This window comes from Cervus elaphus, chromosome 10 (assembly GCF_910594005.1).
Source record: "Cervus elaphus chromosome 10, mCerEla1.1, whole genome shotgun sequence".
In the NCBI taxonomy this organism is placed as follows: domain Eukaryota; kingdom Metazoa; phylum Chordata; class Mammalia; order Artiodactyla; family Cervidae; genus Cervus; species Cervus elaphus.
In genome coordinates, this window is record NC_057824.1 from 28,814,897 (window position 1) to 28,836,155 (window position 21,259).

General features: G+C 48.8%; 1 protein-coding gene across 2 annotated transcripts in view; it reads left to right on the top strand.

Moving 5' to 3' along the window:
- ABCC1 (ATP binding cassette subfamily C member 1) overlaps positions 1-21,259 on the top strand; it is a 146,310-nt gene that overhangs the window by 79,632 nt on the left and 45,419 nt on the right. For both annotated transcript variants that reach the window (XM_043914405.1, XM_043914403.1), the window contains exons 9-14: positions 71-248; positions 1,482-1,643; positions 5,327-5,419; positions 7,100-7,303; positions 16,937-17,083; positions 19,005-19,092. In XM_043914405.1, the coding sequence (XP_043770340.1) occupies positions 71-248; positions 1,482-1,643; positions 5,327-5,419; positions 7,100-7,303; positions 16,937-17,083; positions 19,005-19,092 (872 nt within the window). The remainder of the gene's footprint in view (positions 1-70; positions 249-1,481; positions 1,644-5,326; positions 5,420-7,099; positions 7,304-16,936; positions 17,084-19,004; positions 19,093-21,259) is intronic.

The following is a 21,259-nucleotide window of genomic DNA, read 5'->3' on the forward strand; positions in this document are numbered from 1 at the left end:
GGGCTTACCCACTGCGTGGACATGTGTTGTAAGGTCTCTCATGGCGGGTTCTGTCCTCGCTGCCCCGCAGGTTGCTCATCAACTTCGTGAACGACAAGAAGGCCCCGGACTGGCAGGGTTACTTCTACACGGCGCTGCTGTTCGTCAGCGCCTGCCTGCAGACCCTGGTGCTGCATCAGTACTTCCACATCTGCTTCGTCAGCGGCATGCGCATCAAGACGGCTGTCATTGGGGCCGTGTACCGGAAGGTGGGGGGCGGTCCCCCACGGAACCCTCGGGGGGCTTGGCTGGGTCGCCTCTCAGGCCCAGCTTGCAGAGCAATGGCATGAAGGTGGCCTGAATGGCTGTGGGTTAGCAGGGGGTGACCGTCAGGCTTGACAGCTTAGCAGAGCTACTCCCAGAGGCTTGTCTGGGGTGGGGGGGAAGGTCACCCAGGAGCCCCCCTGCCCAGTCTGCTGCGGGTAATTGCATTTCTTGGTTTGGGACAATCCAGGTTCAAATCCTCGCCTACTGTTAATATTCTGTGTGTGAGCATGTTCTGACTCTCCATCTGAACCAAGAAGATGGTACCTTCCCTGGGTGAGAGACCCTCAGCACGGACAGCCTTAAGGGAACTGAATTACCTCCTTGGTCCCTTCATTTCTTAGCCTCTGGGCCCCACAGGTTAGGAAGAGACTCTTCGGCAACTGGTAGGGAAAGATGGATTTGATCGTTGGCTGCATGTTAGACTCACCCAGAGAGCTTCAGAAACTTCCAAGGACCGGGCTGCACCCAAATCAAGTCAGAATCTCTGTCAGGAGTTTGGGGGGCCTGGCATCAGTATTTGTAAAACTCCCCAGCTGACAGCATGAAACCATCAGGAGCCAGGGTGGGTTTATCCCTCCAGGACATGTTGGCAGTGTCTGGGTGTCATAACTGGGGGTGGGGGTGAGGGAGGGTGGGCGTGTATCTAGTGGGTGGAGAGCAGGGATGTTGCTAAACGACCTGCATTGCTCAGGACAGCCCCCCAGAGAACCATCTGACCTCAGGTGTCAGTAGAGTCACGAATGAGAAACCCTGGCTGAGACCTTGGTCCTTCAGGGTGAAGTGGGACCAGCAGTGTCAGCATCTCCTGGGGGCTTGTTAGCAATGGATAGTCCCCCTCCAGGCTTACTGAGTCAGAAATTGCGTCATAACAGACTCCCTGGGGTGTGTGTGTGTACATGTACATACTCAAGTGCATGAAGCCTGGGTTTAGGCAACCTCTGAGGTCCCTTCTGTACTGAAGAGCTCAGGTTGGGGGGAGGCAGTGGGTGCTGTCGATAAGAGAGGGGCCTTTGTGACGAGACACACGGGCTGGGAAGGCAGATAAGCCACCCGGGGAGGAGAAAGCAGCAACCTCTCCGCTGGTGCGCTGTCTCCTTTCCTCCACGTGGGCCTGGATGGGGGCCCTGGCTGTCCCCTGCCACACCCACCCTCTTTCCCTCTTCTTTGTCCCGCAGGCCCTGGTGATCACCAATGCGGCCAGAAAGACCTCCACGGTCGGGGAGATTGTCAACCTCATGTCCGTGGACGCCCAGAGGTTCATGGACCTGGCCACGTACATTAACATGATCTGGTCAGCCCCTCTGCAAGTCATCCTTGCCCTCTACCTCCTGTGGCTGGTGTGTGTTTGACGTCATTCCCGTGGCGCGTGGGGAGGGACCTCCATGTGTGGGCAGCGGGGGGCGAGGGAGGGGCTGCCAGGGATAAGAACCTCCGTAGCTCACTGGCATTTCTTCAAAAAAAAAAAAAAAAAAAGCTTTTATTTTGTATTGGGGTATAGCTGATGAGCAATGTTGTGATAGTTTCGGGTGAACGGCGAAGGGCCTCAGCCATACATGTACATGTATCCATTCTTCCCCCAACTCGCCCCCCCCCCCCCATCCAGGCTGCCACATAACATGCTTGCTGGCATTTCTTGCCACCATGCACATTTTATTTTCTGGCCTGTCAGCCAGCTCCTGGATATTTTGTTCCTCTCTTCAGTTGTTGGGTCATGTTCTCTCGGGTAGCATGGTATTTATTTGCATGTGTCTCTTCTTGACAGTGTGTGTAGTTAACCACCCTGTAACGTATCCATTGTATGTCTTCCTCTGAGTCTTCCCAAACACTCAGCAAACTCATTTATTCATGAGTCCTAGATTATGTTGGTGTTTTGGTTGCAGGGGGTAGAAGTGCATTTTAGAGCGACATAAGCAAATAAGGGAATTTTATGGGTGTGGGTAACTGAAGAGTCTTGGGGATTGGCTTCAGGTATGGATGGATCTGGGAGTTCAAGCAGTGCTGTAAGGACACAATCTCATGCCCTCATCATTTCTTAGCTTGGTGTTTCTCTGAGTTGACTTCATTCTCAATGGGATTTCTTCACACGGCTTCCATAGCTTTGGGTTTATATCATCTTCACAGGTGTTGGTGCCAGACAAAAGAGAAGATACTTCTTTCCTTTTTGTCTCAGTCAGACTCCCAGGGAGCACTGTGGCCCAGCACAGTCCCATTCACATTCTTTAAAAAAAATCAGGGTGAAATAGGCAGCATTCTCCGATTGGCCAGCCTGGGTCACGTGCTCTCTCTCATTGTGAAAGGGGTGTGATTGACAGCCCTTCCACATGGGGAAGGGCAGTTCCCAAAATAGGAAGATGATGAGCAAAGATGCTCATAGCCTGATCCATGCCTTACTCTTTCTACCTCTGGGCCTTTGCACATGCCTTTCCTTCCACCAGGAATTCCCTTTCCTCCCTACTGATGAAAAGGACTTCCAGACTATCCCAGACTTTAAGACTGTGATAAATACCACTTCCACTGACCTTTACCCCCTTTCAATTAGGTGGACTTCTTCATCAGGCAGGTGTCTCGGGGCATCTACTTCCCCAGAAAGTGCTGTCGTGGAACAGTCCTTTTAGAATTGCCTTCAGGGTTGATTTGTGAACCACTAAGACAATGGCTTTATTTTAAGTGAGAGTTGCTGAAAGTGTTATTGACACATGGGGAAGAATAATTCTTCATTGTTGGGGGCTGATCTGTGTATTGTAGTATGTTTAGCTGCATCCCTAGCCTCTCCCCAGGAGACACCAATCACATACCACCTCTTCACCCCCACACTCCCACCACCATTTGTGAAAAGGTCTCCAGACGTTTTCAGATGTCCCTTGGGGGAATATACCTCGCTGGTTGGGAACCGCTGCTTTAGACCAAAACCAGGCTTTCTCTGACAGTCAAGAACATAGGATAACAGGCAACAAGATGGCTCTGAAATCAGGCTGCCCCAGTTCAGATCCTGCCTCTTGCAGCTCTTATGGCTTAATGTCACGACGTCTTGATGTCCTCATCTGTAAACTGTTGACAGTCAGGAAACATCACTGCAGTGATTGAGGTCAGGACAGTTGAATGAATTGCTGCAGGTAGTGTTCCCTGAGCAGTACGTGGTACAGAGATGTGCCCCGTGTCTTTTAGTTACTATGATTTGCTTTCAGAGTTGATTCTGAATGCTTCAGATTGTTGGTAGAAATCACCTTCATTCTTAGAGGTGGATTAATCTTCACCGAGCAGAACTCCATCACAGAGAACATTCGGAGCAGTTGTTGTTCAGTCGCTCAGTTGTGTCCAACTCTGTGACCCCATGGACTGCGGCACACCTGGCTCCCCTGTCCTTCACCATCTCCCAGAGTTTGCTCAAACTCATGTGCATTGAGTCAGTGATGTCATCCAACCATCTCGTCCTCTGTCATCCCCTTCTCCTGCCTTCAATCTTTCCCAGCATCAGGATCTTTCCAATGCATTGCCTCTCTGCAGCAGGTGAACGAAGTATTGGAACTTAAGCTTCAGCATCAGTCTTCCAATGAATATTCAGGGTTGATTTCCTTTAGAATTGTCTGGTTTGATCTCCTTGCTGTCCAGGTGACTCTGAAGCGTCTTCTCCAGCAACATAGTTTGAAATCATCAATTCTTTGGCACTCAGCCTTCTTTATGGTCGTACTCTCACATCCATACATGACTACTAGAAAAACCATAGCTTTAACTGGACAGATTTTTGTTGGCAAACAGACAGTAGAGCAGTAGAGTAGCTTTTTGGTAACTAGGACTGGAGCACCCAAGGGTGACTCCTTGGAAGGGACTAACATGCTTACACTGTAGTGCAACCATCTGTCTCAGCTAAGTGCATATACACTGGGCAGACTCCGCAGGCTGTCTCTTCTGAGGTGTGTAACTTGCAAGTTGAAAAATGTCAATCAGTATCTTGCCTCAGTCATGATCTCTTAACCTTTCTGAGGTGCAGTTTCCTTAATCTGCAAATGGGACCATAGAAAAGTCTATAGCTTCTTATCTACAAGTCCTTGTATCAAAAAGCTCTAAAAACCGAAAATTTGTCTTAACTCATTTGGTGGCGAGACCTGACCTGAACAGATGTGCGATTTATCATCTTGATTATCCCTCTCAGTGGGAATTTTCCCATTTGCTACTGAAAAAAAGCATTGCATTTGCTTATGGAATGCTGCGCCAGGGCCTGGTGGGGTGCGATATACAGGCATATCCATCTATGTCAGGGGGTCCCAGGACTCCAGCAGGTTCATGATTTGCTAGGGTTACAGCAAGATTCACAAAGGTTGGAGGGGAACCAGGGACAAGCTTCCAGGAGTCCTGTCACCCTGGAGTCACACAAGAGGTACTTAATTCCCCAGTTTGGACGATTGTGACAACATGTGTGAAACGTTACCAGCCAGGGAAGCTTGGGAGAGACCCCCCGAGTCCAGGATTTTTATTGGGGTCTGATCACACCAGCAGCCTCTACCTGGCACAGACCAAACTTCCAGACTTCCAAGGAGAAAAAGGCTTAATCGGCAGAAGCCATGTTGTTTGTCCAGTTTAGGCACAGTGAGTCAGTCTTATATCAGTTCTGACAATTTTGGGAGCCCTTCCCAAACCCAAGCACCCAGACCCCAGCCAGGGGCCTTTGAGCAAGACAGACCATCAGGTGGGCGTATTCACTATTTTTGTTTCACATCCCGTTACCTTTCTGAAATCCTTCAGTTCTCATTTGCAAAATCCACCCTGTTGGTAGAAACCAGTACAGTACTGTAAAGCAATTATCCTTCAATTAAAAATAAATAACAGCAACAAAAACAACAAAAAACTCCAACCTGGGGTCTCAAGGGTTTCAGATAAAGGACCGTGGCCTTAGTATTCTTAATGGGGTTTGTGGGGCCCCGAGGGATGCTCCGGGATAAATCTGAAAAGTGGAATAGCTACATGGGGTGGCTCAGCCTGGGGAGGTCCTGTGGTGAGGCTTTGTTCTCGTTTCCTCCCGTAGAACCTGGGCCCCTCCGTCCTGGCGGGGGTGGCCGTGATGATCCTCATGGTTCCCCTCAATGCTGTGATGGCCATGAAGACCAAGACCTACCAGGTAGGGGGGTGTCTCCATGGGGCTCTGAACTGGGCCCCTGCCTGAAGCCTTTCCACTGAAGGGTTGGCTGCCTTCCTTCTGCACAGGCCGTGGGGACCTCAGCCTTGCCTGCCTGTGGGAGGAATCCTCTGGGGCGCTTTCATAAATGCTGGTCCCCACGCCCCATTCCGGGAATTCTGAGTCACCTGATAATGGGTGGGTCCTGGGCATCGGGCGGTTTTTAAAGCTTCCCATTGGGGCTGCCAAGGTTGAGAGCTCCTGAAATAGTTAGACCTCGTGGGCCAGTGTCTGAAGCCGCATCTGTGGATATCCGGGAGATTCCTCATTTCCCACGGGTTCTGTTCCTTTACGTGGGTGTGTATTGTCCAGGGCTGAGCAAAAACCACCCCTTGCTTCCCCCCACCCCCACCTGACACTGGTCATAGCGCTGAACTTCTTACTTTCAGAGCTACTTAGTATTTTTTAAGTTTTGAAATAGTCAAGTAACAGAGTGAATGTCTTCTCCTTATATTTAAAAAGTTCAAATAATACAGAAGTGTAGGGCCTGTCCCATTCCCTGTCCTCTCAACCACAGTGAACACACCGAAGCAAATCTTGTAGAACTTTCTGTGTGTTTATGTAGAGATCAGACTCACTGTGTAGTTAGGCTGGGCGTGTATAAGTGTGTGCGTTGCGGTGCTATCACCATATATATTTTAACACACGCAGGCCCTTTTGGCAGCATGATTTTGTCGTTTGATGCCATGCCTGGGGGATCTTCCTGTGGCATGCCATGTGGTCTGACTGCATTCTCTGGAGCTCATGTCTAATGGTCTATAACAGAAATGGGCCAGAGTTCTTTTTTTTTTTTTTTTGTTCCTCCATTGATGGCTATTTATGATGTGCCCGTGGAATTTCAAATGAGAGAGCTTGGCTGCCCTGATGATGCTATAGGAGAGACAGGTTCCAGAATGTGGGCCTGATGGGATGAGGTTTGGAGGGGTAGGGGGCTGATTATGGCCTTTCATCTTCTTCCCTTGAAAGGCCCACCTCCCAAACAGTTTCAATCTCTGGCCTTGACCGCGTGTTGTTTAACCTGTCCTGTTCTGTGACCCAGGAGTGACATAGCACTTAATGATAGGGCTCTTGTGAGCAGGACTAAATGCCCATGAAAAGCTTAGAAAAGTGTCTGGCTTAAGGAAAAGGCTAGGTGATATCAAAATTATTTAACAACTCTGTAGCACGGGTACCCAGTTGTCAGAACCAGTGCCGGCTGGTATAGAAACACTTCAGTATTGTAACAACCATGTACTGGCTGATAAGCAGTAAAGAAAATAAGAAAATGGAGGGGGAAGAAAATATCATCTCTCATATTTGGATCAGCAGAGTAAGGCTTGTGCCCCTTCCTCCCTGGATGGCTGTACAGTTTTTCTTGCCTCTCTTCTAAATTTAAGAGGTTTTGCTAATAATGTCAAATCTAACATGATTCGAAGCAGTTTTTTTGCCTTGAAAAATGAATCCCTTGGAGGGCTCTCAGGGTCCAGAGTCACGGTTCACAGGGATTGTTCACCGCTTTCCCACCCTCAGGAAGGCCCATTCTGAACAGATGGGGTTGTTGGTCTGGTGCCAGGGCCAGAAGTGAGCGGCCAGCACCCACCACCCCCTCCCCTGGTGAGGTGTTGACCGCTTCTCTCTTCCAAGGTGGCCCACATGAAGAGCAAGGACAATCGGATTAAGCTGATGAACGAAATTCTCAACGGGATCAAAGTGCTGAAGCTTTACGCCTGGGAGCTGGCATTCAAAGACAAGGTGCTGGCCATCCGGCAGGAAGAGCTGAAGGTGCTGAAGAAATCTGCCTACCTGGCCGCCGTGGGGACCTTCACCTGGGTCTGCACCCCTTTCCTGGTGAGTGAAGCCGGATTTCTCCTGGCCCACACGGTCAGACGTTTTATCGCGTCGTCGTTGCCTAAATATTTTTTGGAAGTCGCTATTTCAGCACAGTCTTCTCCGACCACTCTTTTTAAAAGTACCACCCCTGCTCTGCCCTTTGTTTTATTCACAGCACTTGATAGCTCCCAGCCCAGGGCTGCCCGGAGTAGCCAGTTAGGAACTGGTTCACCATGAGTGGAGAAGTTTGTGCTGGAATGTAAGCCTCTGCTCTCTGCATCCTTCATCGAGAAAGTCTGCCTAAGAAACAAAAAAAGTCAGCAGAACTAAACTGCTTGCTTGGTGCCTTATTTGAGCCACTTGATGGTGTCAGCTCCTTATCTGTGGGCATCTGGTCACACACGGAGGGTTGGCAGTGACTTGTGGACCACATTTGAAGTGGCCATGCCAGACACACGCTAAAAGTCACTTTTTCATGAATTGTCTTTCTCCACTAGAATGTCAGCTTCAGGAGGGCACAGATGTTTTTCTGTTCACTTCTGTATCCTAGTGCCAGAACCAGTGCATAATAAGTGGCCAACAAATACTTTTCATTCATTGAAAAAAAATAATTCATATGAAAAGTTATGAAATAAAAAGTAATAAAAGTATATTATCCTTCCATCTATCCCTTTCCTCCAAAATGACAGTTTTGTATATCTTTTGAGGGAAAAAACATTGATGTGTGTAGCTATTTTTGAAATATTTATAATATATTCAAAAGGAGTCATACTCACATGGTGTTCTGGACCTTTGAATTTAGTATATAACCGCTCAGTTCATGCATTCAGATCTGCTTCATCTGTTTGAACCATGTATTCTTGTCCGGAGCATGGGTGTGCCATAGTGGACTTAACCCATCTCCCCTGGCTGGCCTTTTAGGCTGCTCCTTGTTCTTTGCTGTCACTGAATGTTCTGATACACATGTCTTGGGTTACTGTAATGGGTCTGTTCCTAGCTGGCCATCCTTGAAAAGTTTAAAGATGAGAGTGTAAGTTACTGTTTTCCCAACCTGGCCGCAAACCAGAGAACCGTATAGAGAGGGACTGTGGAAGCCCTGTAAGCACAATGGACAGTTAAACATGGTCAAGGATGACTTCAGATCATGCCCGCCCCTCCATGCTTCTTTTTTCTTTCTGTCTTTGTATTATTAACTATGTCATTCTTTTTTAAAAATGTTGTGCTGGTAGTGAGTGTTACTTCTTAGTTAGGTTGGCAAATAAGGTATTCTTATGGGAAGTTCCTATGACCAAAACCACAATTTCCATAAATAAGAAACAGAATTTTCTAATAGGCTACCGTGTGCTTCATCACAGTAGAGTTGCATGTGGAATATTTAAAGAAGCTCCTGCTTTTTTTGATGTTTATGAAAGTATATTCGTTTGGAGACTGGGTTGTGTTAGGCTCAGCTTGATGTCTCCTAGATTCTTAGCCCACACACAAGGCAACGTGGTGGAAATCAGTGATGCCTCAGCTTGTGCAGGCCTCACGCTCACCTGCTGGCCTTGTTAAAGCCATGCTCACTGGGCCCCACTCAGTTTCAGATCCAGTCTGTCTAGGAAGGCCCTGAGTATTCACATTTCTAACATGTTCCCAGGGGCTACTGCTGCTGTGGGCCTGGGGTCCACACTTTGTCCTCAGCAGTGGGGCCCGTAGACCAGTAGCGTCGGCATCACCAGGTTGCTTATTAGAAATACAGACTCTCAGGCCTCACCCCAGACCAAGCTAAGACAGATCTAAATTTTAGCAATTGCCCCACCAGGGGATTTGTATGCACATTAAAGTTTGAAAAACATGGGCAAAAAGGAGGAGTGATCACAGTTTTCTGTATAGGACCACCCAGTGAATAATTTAGGTGTCCTTGGCCGTGTGATCTCTGTGGCAGCTTCTCATCTCTGCTAGTGTAGTGTGAGAGTGGCTATGGATGGAACTTGACCGGTGGTCCAGGGGTGAAGACTTCTCCTTCCAAAGCAGGGGGCACAGGTTCAATCCCTGGTCAGAGAACTGAGATTCCCACATGCCTTGGGGTGTGGCCAAAAATTAAAAAAAAAAAAAAAAGGTAGGTATGGATAAGACAGAATGAATGGGTATGGCTGTGATCCTATAAAAATTACTGTATAGACACTGAAATTTGAATTTTGTATACTCTTCTACGTGTCATGAAATGTTTTTTTGGATCATTAAAAAATTTGGGGTTTTTTTAGATCATTTAAAAATGTAAAATCCATCCTAAGTTCATGGGCCGAGACATAGCCAGCTGAGTCCTGGCTTAGAGGAGTGGAATGTTTTTCTGAGTGTCAGGACCCGCACTGAATTCTCCTGCCAGCTCATGGAGTGACCTCTAGCCGGTCGTTTTACCTCCCTGCCTCTGGATCTTTGAGCAGGAGAGATGAAGGGGTTGGAGCTTCCCTGGTGGCTCAGTGGTAAAGAATCTGCCTGCAACGCAGGAGACACATGTTGGATCTCTAGGCTAAGAAGATCCCATGGAGGAGGAAATGGCAACCCACTCCAGTGTTCTTGCCTGGGAAATCCCATGGACAGAGGAGACTGGCAAGGTACAGTCCATGGGGTCGCAAAGAGTGGGACCCAGCTGACCATGAGCGTTTGGCTTGACTTGACTTTGATGAAGGGGTTAGGCCCCAGGGATGTGCGTGCATCCTTGCCCCCCTGCAGGCCCCTTGCCTCATCCAACACCCCTGGACAGTCATGGTGCTCCCTGCCACTGAATTATGTTCAGACAGTCCTCTAGGTGAATGAACACTGCCAGTGGACTGGAGTTGGCCCAAGCAGCAACGTCGCTTAGCTGCTCTGGGACTCTGTGTTCCCTAGGATCCCTTCCGGCTCAAACTCGCCCGCATTCCAGGCTGGAAGGGTCTGCTGTCACATTCTTTTCACACTCCAGTCTCCCCAGCCTTCTCCAGGTCCTTAGTGACTCTCTGTTTTGTTAAAAGTAAAAAATACAATACTGCATGGTAGTTAACAGGGGTTGTTCTTATTTTCTTCCAACTCTTCAATCCTGCCAGGCTCCTCTGTCCATGGGGTTCTCCAGGCAAGAATGCTAGAGTGGGTTGCCATTTCCTTCTTCAGGGGATCTTCCCGACCCAGGGATTGAACCTACATCTCCTGCATCAAAGGCAGATTCTGTACTGTCTGAGCCACCTTCTGGAGGCTCAACTGTTCAATAGTCTCTATGCATTAAATACAACTGTTAAGTAGTCCTTACTGTATATATGATCCATTTTATTTTAAAAACAGAAAGTAATGGATTCGTGTGGTGAAGACAGTTACAGCTGTTCCAAAGAGTCTGCAGCTGAGCTTCTCAACTCCAGCGCTGCTGACATTTGGGACTGGATAAGTCGTTGTTTCTTTGTGGGGAGCTGTTCTGTGCACTGTAGGATGTTGAACAGCATCCCTGGCCTTTCCCCACTTCAGATGCCAAGTGGTACCTCTCCCCCCATTTCCCCAGTTATGATGATCAAAATATCCCCAGGTGAGAAGCACCTGTCTGCCTCTACAGGCCCCCCATCACCCAGCTTCCTTGTTCATACCAATTTCTTCTGTGTATTTACGGAAAGAGCCTACGTGTATACCAGCATAACTTTGACTATATACAATAAATGTGCTTAAACTGCTACATCTATTTTATTTATTTTCATACTAGTGATAGCAAATCACACAGAAATCCAAGATGTTTGGATTCCTTTTTTTTTTTTTTTTCCTTTTTTATAAATAGGCAAAGATCTGAAAGCCAGAGGGGTCAGGCAGCAAGCTTTCATCTGAGCTGTGTTATGCTTAGGACGAAGGGACCTTTCCCCATAACCCTTTGCTCGGCACATCAGATCCTCTGACAAAACCTAGCCGTTTCTAGCTAGTCACCCGAACTGCCAACCCTTTAAATAATCATTTCCTGCCCTGGTCTCCCTTAGGAAAGCACAGCAAGAGATGCTTAAAGAGTATGACTGGCTTTTCTTGACCTTGAATTTGCCATTCAGCTTTGGGGTGATGGTGGACTTCCAGAGACAGGGTTGGTTGAGCTGTTCATCATGAAACAGATGAGCCTGGGAGTCAGTTGGGGACCTTGACCCTGGCCGAGACATCGAAGCCTCTGCCTACATTAGGAGAAAATATGTGGCCTCTGGTTCCCTTGGAAGGTATTTGCATGTTCTTTCCACTGGTGGATTCCTGCACTTCAAGGATGATGACGTGTTTACCCACCGGTAGGTGTGATGGAAGACAGAGTCCTGAGGAGGTCAGGCAGGAATGGGGATGCCATGTGGCAGGATTGATGGGATTGTTTTTCTGGAATATAGAGCCTGGCATTTATCATGTCCTCATGTCCACCTAATGCACTTTCCTAAAATAGCATCCCCAGGCAGCCGTCAGTATTTGGCACTTGCTATCTTAGAAGATTTGCGAGCTTCTTGTCATCTCTGTGCCTTGTCTGTCCCTGCTTTAGAATAATTATCCTTCTATATGCTAATTACCCATTGTGCAATTCTCCACTGACCAGAACATACATGGCTCTTCTCTTTTATTGCTTGTATCCCTGTAACATAGTGCATGGTAAGTTGCTTTAGTTGTGTCTGACTCTTTGTGGGTAGCCCACGAGGCCCCACTGTCCATGGGATTTTCCAGGCAAGAATACTGGAGTGGGTTGCCATTTCCTTCTCCAGGGGATCTTCCTGACCCAGGGATCAAACCTGCATCTCTTAAGTCTCCTGCATTGCCAGGCAGATTCTTTACCACTAGCACAACCTGGGAAGCCCCTGAAACATAGTGGACTTAGCAAATAGTACCCACTCATTAGGTATATGTGGATTGACTGACTAAATGAATAGTCAATATTACAATAGTCAGTTACAATAGATTGACTGAAGATTTGGATAAACTGTATTAGTTAGGAACTATCTTGCAGGTGGCAGAAACCTAACTTAGATCTACTCAAGTAAAATAAAAAGAAGGGAGATTTTTGAGTCACTGAAAAGTCTAGGAAGGTGCTGGTTTTAAGCATGACCGGGGTTTCAGGCATGGCTGGATCCAGGTGCTCCAAAGATAATGTTGGGTATAATTCCTTCTCTGTCTCCTACCTCTGCTCTCTCCACGGTGGTTTCTTTGTCAGATGCACTTAGGATTGATCCTGTCATCTCAGTAACCACAATGAAGAGGGAGCTCCCCTTTTTTCCATTAGTTCCCACAGCAAAGCTGTGGGGTTGAGTCTCATTGGTTACAGTTGATTGCGTGCTTGTCCCTGCATCGCTGGAGTCAGGGAACAGGGATGCTTGGATTGGCCAGGCCTGGGTCATGTGACTTCTGTCAGAGATTAGGCTGTAATGTAGACCTTTGATCTGTGGCTGAACCTCATGGGCTGAAGTTGGGGGAGGTTCAGCTCCCCAAAGGAAAACTGACGTGTTGTTACAACCAACAAGCGTGGATGCCAACCAGGCAGAAGGAACAGATGTTCTCATGAGGAGACGGCAGGTTTTTAGGGGTTGGGCTGGGGCAGTTGGTTCAGTCATTTGCCCCATTTCTCAGTGTGGAGAGAGGCTCTGTTTTCACCCAGAGAGGTCAGTAGTTCTTCCTTGTTTGTGAAGGATTTTCCAAGTCCTTGACCCTCACCGTTTGTAAGGCGTTTGTAAGGCAGATGCGCCTGCTCGAGAGACCCTGGTTTAGTACCTATTTCCCACTCGACTGTGAGTCTCAGGATCTCCAAGCCCGCCATACACAGTGCCTGGCACACGGAGGGTGCCCAGTCAGTAACTGATGGATGAGTAAGTGCCCTCCACGTCTGGAGAAGCGGACGCTGTGGATCTGACAGGGGCCACGCGATGCGCTTCCTGTGCTGCCAGGAGTCACCCCATCAGTTGGGCCAGTGGAGCTGGGATATCCTGGTGACATGCCTGGTTTCTGTGTTGTTGAAGAGACACCCCTGGGTGTGTGCTTTCCTGCAAATCCATCCACCCACTCACCCATCCATCTACTTACCCATCCCACCCATCCACTCACCCACCCACAAACATTTTCTGGGTATCTGCCACGATCCAGGTGCTGTCCCAGGCACTGATGATAGAGCAGTGAATACTACGGGCAAAAACCTTCACCCTCGTGGGGTGTTCGTTCATTCATTCTAACTGGGAGAGATGGACAATGCACGTAATGAATGCATAAAGAATATATAGTATGCTAAAGTGTCATAAGTGCAATGGGGGAAGAAAAAGGTTCTGGTTAGAGCAACAGGAAGGGCTTGCAGTTTTTAAACTGGATGATCACGGGACTTCCCTGGCGGTCCGGTGATTAAGACTCCATGCTTCCACTGCATGGGCCATGGGTTCGATCTCTGGTTGGGGAGCTAAGATCCTGCACTCTGCAGCCAAAAAACAAGGATGATCCGAGACTTCACTGGAAAGGTGATACCCGAGTGTTAAGTTGGAGGCAGTCAGGGGCCTGACATTGAGAAGGAAGAGTGAGTGCAGAGGCCCTGTGGCAGGACTGTGTCTGCCTCACAGAAGAAGTAACCACTGAGGCCACGGGGCTGGAACAGAGGGAAGGAGCGGGGAGAGTGCTGGGCGAGGAGGGCAGACAAGTTCAGAGCAGGGACGTTTACCACTCAGTTGGATCTTGGGGCCTGAGTCAAGATTGTGGCTTCTATACTGAGTAAAATAGACTGATATTGGAGAGGTGATTTTTTAAAAACTTTTATTTTATTGATATATAATTCACCACATTTATGTGTGCAGTTCAGTGGTGTTTATTGTATTAACAGGGTTGGACAGCCATCCCCACTGCCTAATTCCAGAGCACTTTCATCACCCAAGAAGGAAACCCTGTACTTATGGGAGGCACTCCCCATCCTCCAGCCCAGCGCATCCTCTTGTCTACCTTCTGTCTCTCTTGTTGTTGTTCAGTTGCTCAGTCGTGTCCAGCTGTTTGCGACCCCATGGACTGCAGCAGACCAGGCTGTCTGGTCTGGTGAAGGCTGTCCTTCACCATCTCCCAGAATTTCCTCAAACTCTGTTCATTGAGTCAGTGATGCCATCCAACCATCTCGTCCTCTGTCGTCCCCTTCTCCTGCTTTCAGTCTTTCCCAGCATCAGGGTCTTTTCCAATGAGTTGGCCCTTCGCATCTGACGACCAAAGTATTGGAGCTTCTGCATCAGCATCAGATATTCAGGGTTGATTTTGATTTGCCTATTCTGGATATTTCATTTAAATGGGATCATATATAATGTGTGTGGCCTTCATGTCTGTCTCCTTTGATTTAGCATCAGGTTTTCAGGATTCATCCATGGTGCAGCGGGCGTCAGCACTTCAGTCCTTTTTATGGTTGAATCCTCTTCCTCTGTGTGGATGTGGTGGGGGAGTTTTGAGTGGGGAGACTCTCCAGGTAGGAGGCGAGTGTGGCATCAGAGCCTAGGGGAGGAGAGTCAGCATGTGCAGTCGTCCCAGGGATCGGCTTTTTGAGCACCTAACCTCCCTCTTGGCCACGGATCCTGGAAAATTTCTGTGCCTTCCCTCAGGGTCACCTCCCTTGTTAATGTCAGAACCTTCTCTGCTTTCCAGTGCCCTGTTCTTGGTGGTTTGGTTGCTAAGTTGGGTCCGACTCTTGCGAGTCCGTGGACTGCAGCCTGCCGGGCTCCTCTGACCGTGGAATTCTCCAGGCAAGAATACTGGAGTGGGTTGCCATTTCCTTCTCCAGGGAATCTCCCTGACCTAGGAATCGAACCTAGGTCTTCTGCATTACAGGCAGATTCTTTACTGACTGGGACCCGGTTAATAGATTCTTTGGAAAAATAGTCCAAGGAATTTGAACTGAGTCCTGAAACAAGAAATAAAACAGCCGCCATCTACTGTATTTTACTGTTCCCCAGGCATAGGGTTAAGCACTCTTCACTAGTGCCTGGTTCCTTGCTGCCAAAAGCCCTGTGCGTGCTTATCCTGATTTCCCATTTCATAGATGCGAAAACAGAGGCTCCCTTGGAGAGGTGAGGTGACCTTATTGGCCAGGGTCACACAGCTGATAAACAGGCAGAGCTTATGGGTTTAATGTTTAAGATGTACGACCTTCTAATAGGTAGCAAAAGAAATGAGGCAGCTGAGACCCTGAAAATACCCTGAACCTCAGCCACACCAGAATCTTGGCCACACTGGGATCTCTTGATTGCTGGCCATCTGCCCCGAGCTCAAGAATGAGGTCCCAGGCAGTTTATTTTCCCTAAAGCCTTTAATGGCTCTAGGAGCCTGGGCTAATGTGGGGGTGGAGACTTGTACCCATCTGCTGGGTCCAAGGTTTTCCAGATTGCCTCGGTAATACGTGCCGGTGACCTGAGGGGGATGTTGTTAGCCTCGCTAGCAACACCTGGTACTGTGCTGGCGCCATCAGGGGTTAGGGCACAGAGAGACACCTGTTGATCTTTTCCCTCCTAAGCCGTGCAACCCAGCCCTGGATTATTCGGGGTCTTTCCTTTTTCCTGGTGAGGGAGGGCCTACTGTCTCAGACAGCTGAACCCAAATTGCAGTTGCCTGGGAGTTGAAATCCCAAGCCTCCCCACAGGACTTATGGCAAGTCTGATTTTGTAGGGAAGGGAGTAGGCTTCAGAGGACCCTTGGCTGTTTGTTTTTTCTTTTTTTTTTAAAAAAACCTATGTTGCTTTCCTGGGGGTACTCTGAGCTGGAAGGAGCTTTCAGCAGTGGCATGAATCCTCCATGTCCGCCCCCATTTCACAGATGAGACAGTGGAGGCTGGTGAGAGGAGGTGATTTGCCTGAGGTCTCAGGGCTCCTGTATGCCCAAGGTCATTCTATGCACTGAGGATACAGCCACATACACAAGTCCCTACCTTTGTGAGGTTTGCATTTCAGTGCAGAAGACAGACACTCAATATCTGTAATCTTACAGTGTAAGGTAGTGATAGGTGTTATGAAGAAGAATAGACCAGAATGTAAGGATGATGCTGGAGAAGACTCTTGAGAGTCCCTTGGACAGCAAAGAGATCAAACCTACGCCAGCAAAGAGGTCAATCCTAAGGGAAATCAACCCTGAATACTCATTGGAAGGACTGATGCTGAAGCTCCAGTACTTTGGCCACCTGATGGCAAGAGCCGACTCATTGGAAAAGACTCTGATGCTGGAAAGGGTTGATGGCAGGAGGAGAAGGGGGCAACAGAGGATGAGATCCTTAGGTAGCATCACCGACTCGATGACCGTGAACTTGAGCAAACTCTAGAAGATAGAAAAGGACAGAGGAGCCTAGTGTGCTGCAGTCCACGGGGTCACAACATCAGACACAACCTGGCGACTAAACAATAGCAACAAGGATGGCTGTTGTGGGTTGGGCCTCCTGTCAGAACAGGGAGAGACTGGATGGGAAAGTCGTTCTGGGCAGAGGGCACTGGCTCAGAGGTTTGATCTCACTTGGTGATGTTGAGGGACCCCTTGAATGCCCGTTCAGTGTCCCGTGGAGAACGGTGGTGGGAATGGCCGGGACTTTTGGCTCCTAGCCATTGGTCTATCCAGTTCATTCTCTGGGTGTTTAGTGGGTGCCTGCTGTATGCTAGACTTTGCCTGGGCATGTGTCACAGCTTCTGTGACTGAGATGCTGACCTTGTCTGCTTGCAGGTGGCCCTGTCTACGTTTGCCGTCTACGTGACCGTCGATGAGAACAACATCCTGGATGCCCAGAAGGCCTTTGTGTCCTTGGCCTTGTTCAACATCCTCCGCTTCCCCCTGAATATCCTCCCCATGGTCATCAGCAGCATTGTGCAGGTACAGGCGAGACCGGGGGGTTTCAGGGAAGGGACTCTGGGGAAACAAGGCCAGAGGGCACGAAAGTCCCTTGGTTGCAGCTGCCTCTTGTGTGACTCATCCCACTGTGCTCAGGGCCGGGGGGACAGTGATCGAGGCCCAGACCTTTGTAATTTTTTTGGTCCTGCCGTAAAGAGAGAGAGACGTTTTTATTTATTGACATGCATGCTCAAGTGTATGTGTGTGTGTGTGAGCACGTGCTCAGTCAGTCGTGTCTGACTTTGCGACCCCATGGACTGTAGCCCACCAGGCTCCTCTGTCCATGGGATTCACCAGGCAAGACTACTGGAGTGGGTTGCCATTTCCTTCTCCAGGGGATCTTCCTGACCCAGGGATCGAGCCCGCGCCTCTTGTGTCTCCTGCATTCGCAGGCGGGTTCTTTACCCCTTCGCCACCTGGGATGCCCCAGGTGTATGAAACAAAAGTTATTGTGGCTAGGCTTTCCTGAGCTCTGCAAGATTCTTTCTGAAACACTTGTTCCTCTTCTGTTCTAATCGAGTCTGTGCCACCCTGCCCTGTCGTACCGGGTCCTGTTTCTTACACCTCCGGCTACTTCATGTTGATGTATGACAGAAATCAAACCAATATTGTAATTGAAGCAATTATCTTTCAATTAAGAATAAACAAAATTTTTAAAAAATGCAGCCACTAAATTGGTTTTACAACCCACTCATGGGCTTGGCTCACCATTTAAGAAATTCCAGCTGGACGCCCTAGAAGCCCCCAGCCCGGGCGGTGATTCTAAAGGAGAGGAAGCCACTCAGTCACACTTTTACCATCTGAATCTCCTGCACTTTCCTGCCCACGGCGTTTGTCACACTCTTCTCCCTAATTGTGCACACGCTTCCATGAAAACTGTATCATTAGCCACATTGACAAATAAGCCTTAAGGTTTCATTGTCCAAGCAAGCCCTGGTCAAGGCTTTTAAAAAATAAGCCAGTAAAACCCCTTCTTATTATGACCCATTTCATGTGTATGCAGAAGTGGCAAGAACGGTATAAGAATGCTGTGTGCCCATCACCCAGATCCAGCATTTTGCTGTGATTACTTCATCTGATCCTGTCTTCTCCCTCCCTTCATTCCTTTCTCTCTCTCTCTCTCTTTCTGCCGAAGAATTTTAAAGCAAATCCCAGATCTCTTGGCATTTCACCCATAAATATTTCAGCATGCATTTCTTCTTACATAAGTAACACCATTATCATACCTAACAAAAGTAACAGTAATCTCTTAAAATAATACTTGTTCCATATTAAAATTTTCTGGATTATCTCTCAGAAATGTCCTTGCCATTGGGCTGTTTGAATCAGGACCTTTGCCTTTTTTTTTTGTTTGTTTTTGTTTTTGTTGAACATATGTTCAGTACATGCAGCGTGGTGCTTTGATACATGGACTTGTGGCACTGCTGTTATGACCTTAGTGTCAGGTATACCTCGGTCACCTGTCACAGTTATCATTTGTTTTTTGTGGTGGAAGCCATTCAGTTCGTCTCTTAGCAGCTGTGAAGTTTATCCTACAGTATCCTTGGCCACAACCACTGTGTAGTGCATTCAGCCTCCGGGACACCTTTATCTCCGAGTATCTAGTTTGTCTTAAGCAAGACCATTGCCTTTCGTTGTTTCTCGTCTCTTGTCAGCCTGGACGGTCCCCCGCCCTCCTCTGTAATGGCTGTGGGCTTTTTAAAGGAAAACAAACAAGAACCCAGACCCATTTAATTTTTTTCTTCTGAGGCATCCGCTCGGGGTAGGAAATGCAGAAACTTCAGAAATAAGGGAGGATGTGGGCCCCTCCGCACCCAGGGGAAACCACTATGAGTTAGCCTTGGTCTGTTTTTGCAAAAACGTGTTTAAAAATAACCGCAGCCTGTTGTTGCTCTCCGTGCAGGCAAGCGTCTCCCTGAAGCGCCTGAGGGTCTTCCTGTCGCACGAGGAGCTGGATCCTGACAGCATCCAGCGCCGGCCCATCAAAGACGGTGCGTCCCGGGAGCGTGGATGACCTACAGGCCTTCCCAGGAGGGTGAAAGTGCACCTCTCTCATCTTGCCTTCTGGCAAGAAGCAACCTGGGCGAGGCCCACCCCTCCCCGAGGGCCCCAGCTTCCATTCCATTCTGGGCAAGTGAGCAAGCTGAGGAAGTTGGAGACTCACCGAACCCCATCCCTGTAGCTGTGCCGCCTCAGGCAGGTCACTTCACTGCTCTGAGCCTCGCTTTCCCCATCTGGGCAATGGAAAGGACAGTGCCTTTCTTTTGGTTTTTTCTTTAATTGGGTAGATTTGTTATTCTGTAGCTTATTAATTTATCCTTTCCCAGCGGACCCCTGAGCAGGGATCTCCAGGCACTCAATAAGACATATTCATAGCACTAGTGGTAGTGACCGCTTCCGTTGTAATGTTGTCCTGTCCTAAGGACGTCACCATACTCACCGGTCCATTGCTTACCACAGCTCATGGAGCCCGTCAGCACAATCTGTGTTCTCACCCACGGTTCGGCGTCTCCGCAGAGATTTACTGAGCACCCACTGTGTGTCAGTCATTGTTCTAAGGAGAAGTTAAGTAACTTGCCTGTGCTTCTCCAGCTAGGAAATGGCCACATGGGGTTTGAACCCACACAGTCTGGCTCCCAAGCCCAGTAGATGTGGTCAGAGGAATGATTGTGTGTATGCATGTGAGCGGTACGTCACGTGTACGCACGTGAGCAGTGTAGCATGTGTATACGTGTGAGCGGAGCAGCAGGCATTCAGATGTCCTCAGTGGCGTGTGGAACACCCAGCACAGCACTTGGCAAAGATCAAGGTAGTCGATCCTCCCCGTGTCTGTGAGAGGCGGTCGCCATGGGGGGCCGCGTTCCTCAGCCTCAGCACCACCAACATTCGGGTCAGGGTCACTTTGCTGTGGGGACGTCCCGTGCATTGTATTGAGTTGGCCAGAAAGTTCATTTGAGTTTTTCTGCATAACGTTATAAAAAACCCAAACAAACTTTTTGACCACTGCTATAGGCTGCTTGAGCAGCACCCCTAGGTGCCAGTAACACCCATCCCAGGTTCGACAATTGAAAATGTCTCCAGACATTGTGTCCCTGGGGGATCAAAGTCACCCCGAGTTGAGAACCACCACTTCCTGGAACCTCCCTCCCGATTTCCCTGGCCTGTGGTTGTCCAGATTCTGTTGTGTCGAGGATCGAGTTATTTCCACCCCCCACAACACACACATATGTGTACACAGACATGTACACACACACACATACACATGTTGCAGAATGATGCCGTCTACTCCAGGGTTTGGGGTCAACCAAGGAGGTTTTCTAGCTCCCAAAGTCAGCTCACAGCAAGAGTCACGTTGGAAAACCCCTGGCCCTGGGTCCAGGCCTCAGTTGAGGCCTCAGCCCTGATTCCCTGCCCTGAAGGCAGCCCCTTAGGCGCTCAGCCTCTGAGATGTTTATCCACACTCTCTGGGTGCCAGATGGGGGCCCCTAGGCAGCTGCTGGCCAAGTCTTGTAGCCTCTAGCTTGACCGACTCTAGTGGCTTTTCTTAAATTCCTTAAATAGCACCTTCCAGCTTCCTCCTTGTTCACTGTTTCAGGGGAGGGATGGGGGCCGGGCAGGTTAAGTTTGGTTAACCAGTAACTTCCTCTCCTCACAGATTTTGTTGCTTTGGTGGGTGGGGCAATTTATTTCTGCTTTTGACAACTTAGAAACACCCCCAATCTTCTCTTTAGAGAAGGTTTCAAGTTGGCTCATCATTTAAGTAAGAAGTTGTTTGTGTAAGTGAGTGGCATGGAGTAAAAAGAGAATAAAAGGGAATGTTGATGCAGGCAGAGGGGCTAGAAACAGGTAGGTCCGCGTTAGGCAAACTTTCTCTGGCATGCCTTCCGCTCCCCCGCCACGATTCCCCATTTCCTGTTCCATCCCCGAGTTTGCACAGTTTACAGAGTTGGTGTTGAGGGGAAGACCGACCTGCCCTGACCTGAGCAGGGTGGCTGGAGGAAGGGAGAAATGGGATGCAGGGAGGTGAGTTAGGAGGCTGCCCCGGAATCCGGGAGTTTCAGGGTGGGGACCCCACTTTGGACATTAAAGGAGGGGCCCTGGAGGTCTAATGAGGGCCATGAGTCAGCTTGAGCTCATCACAGGCGACTGCATGCGGGC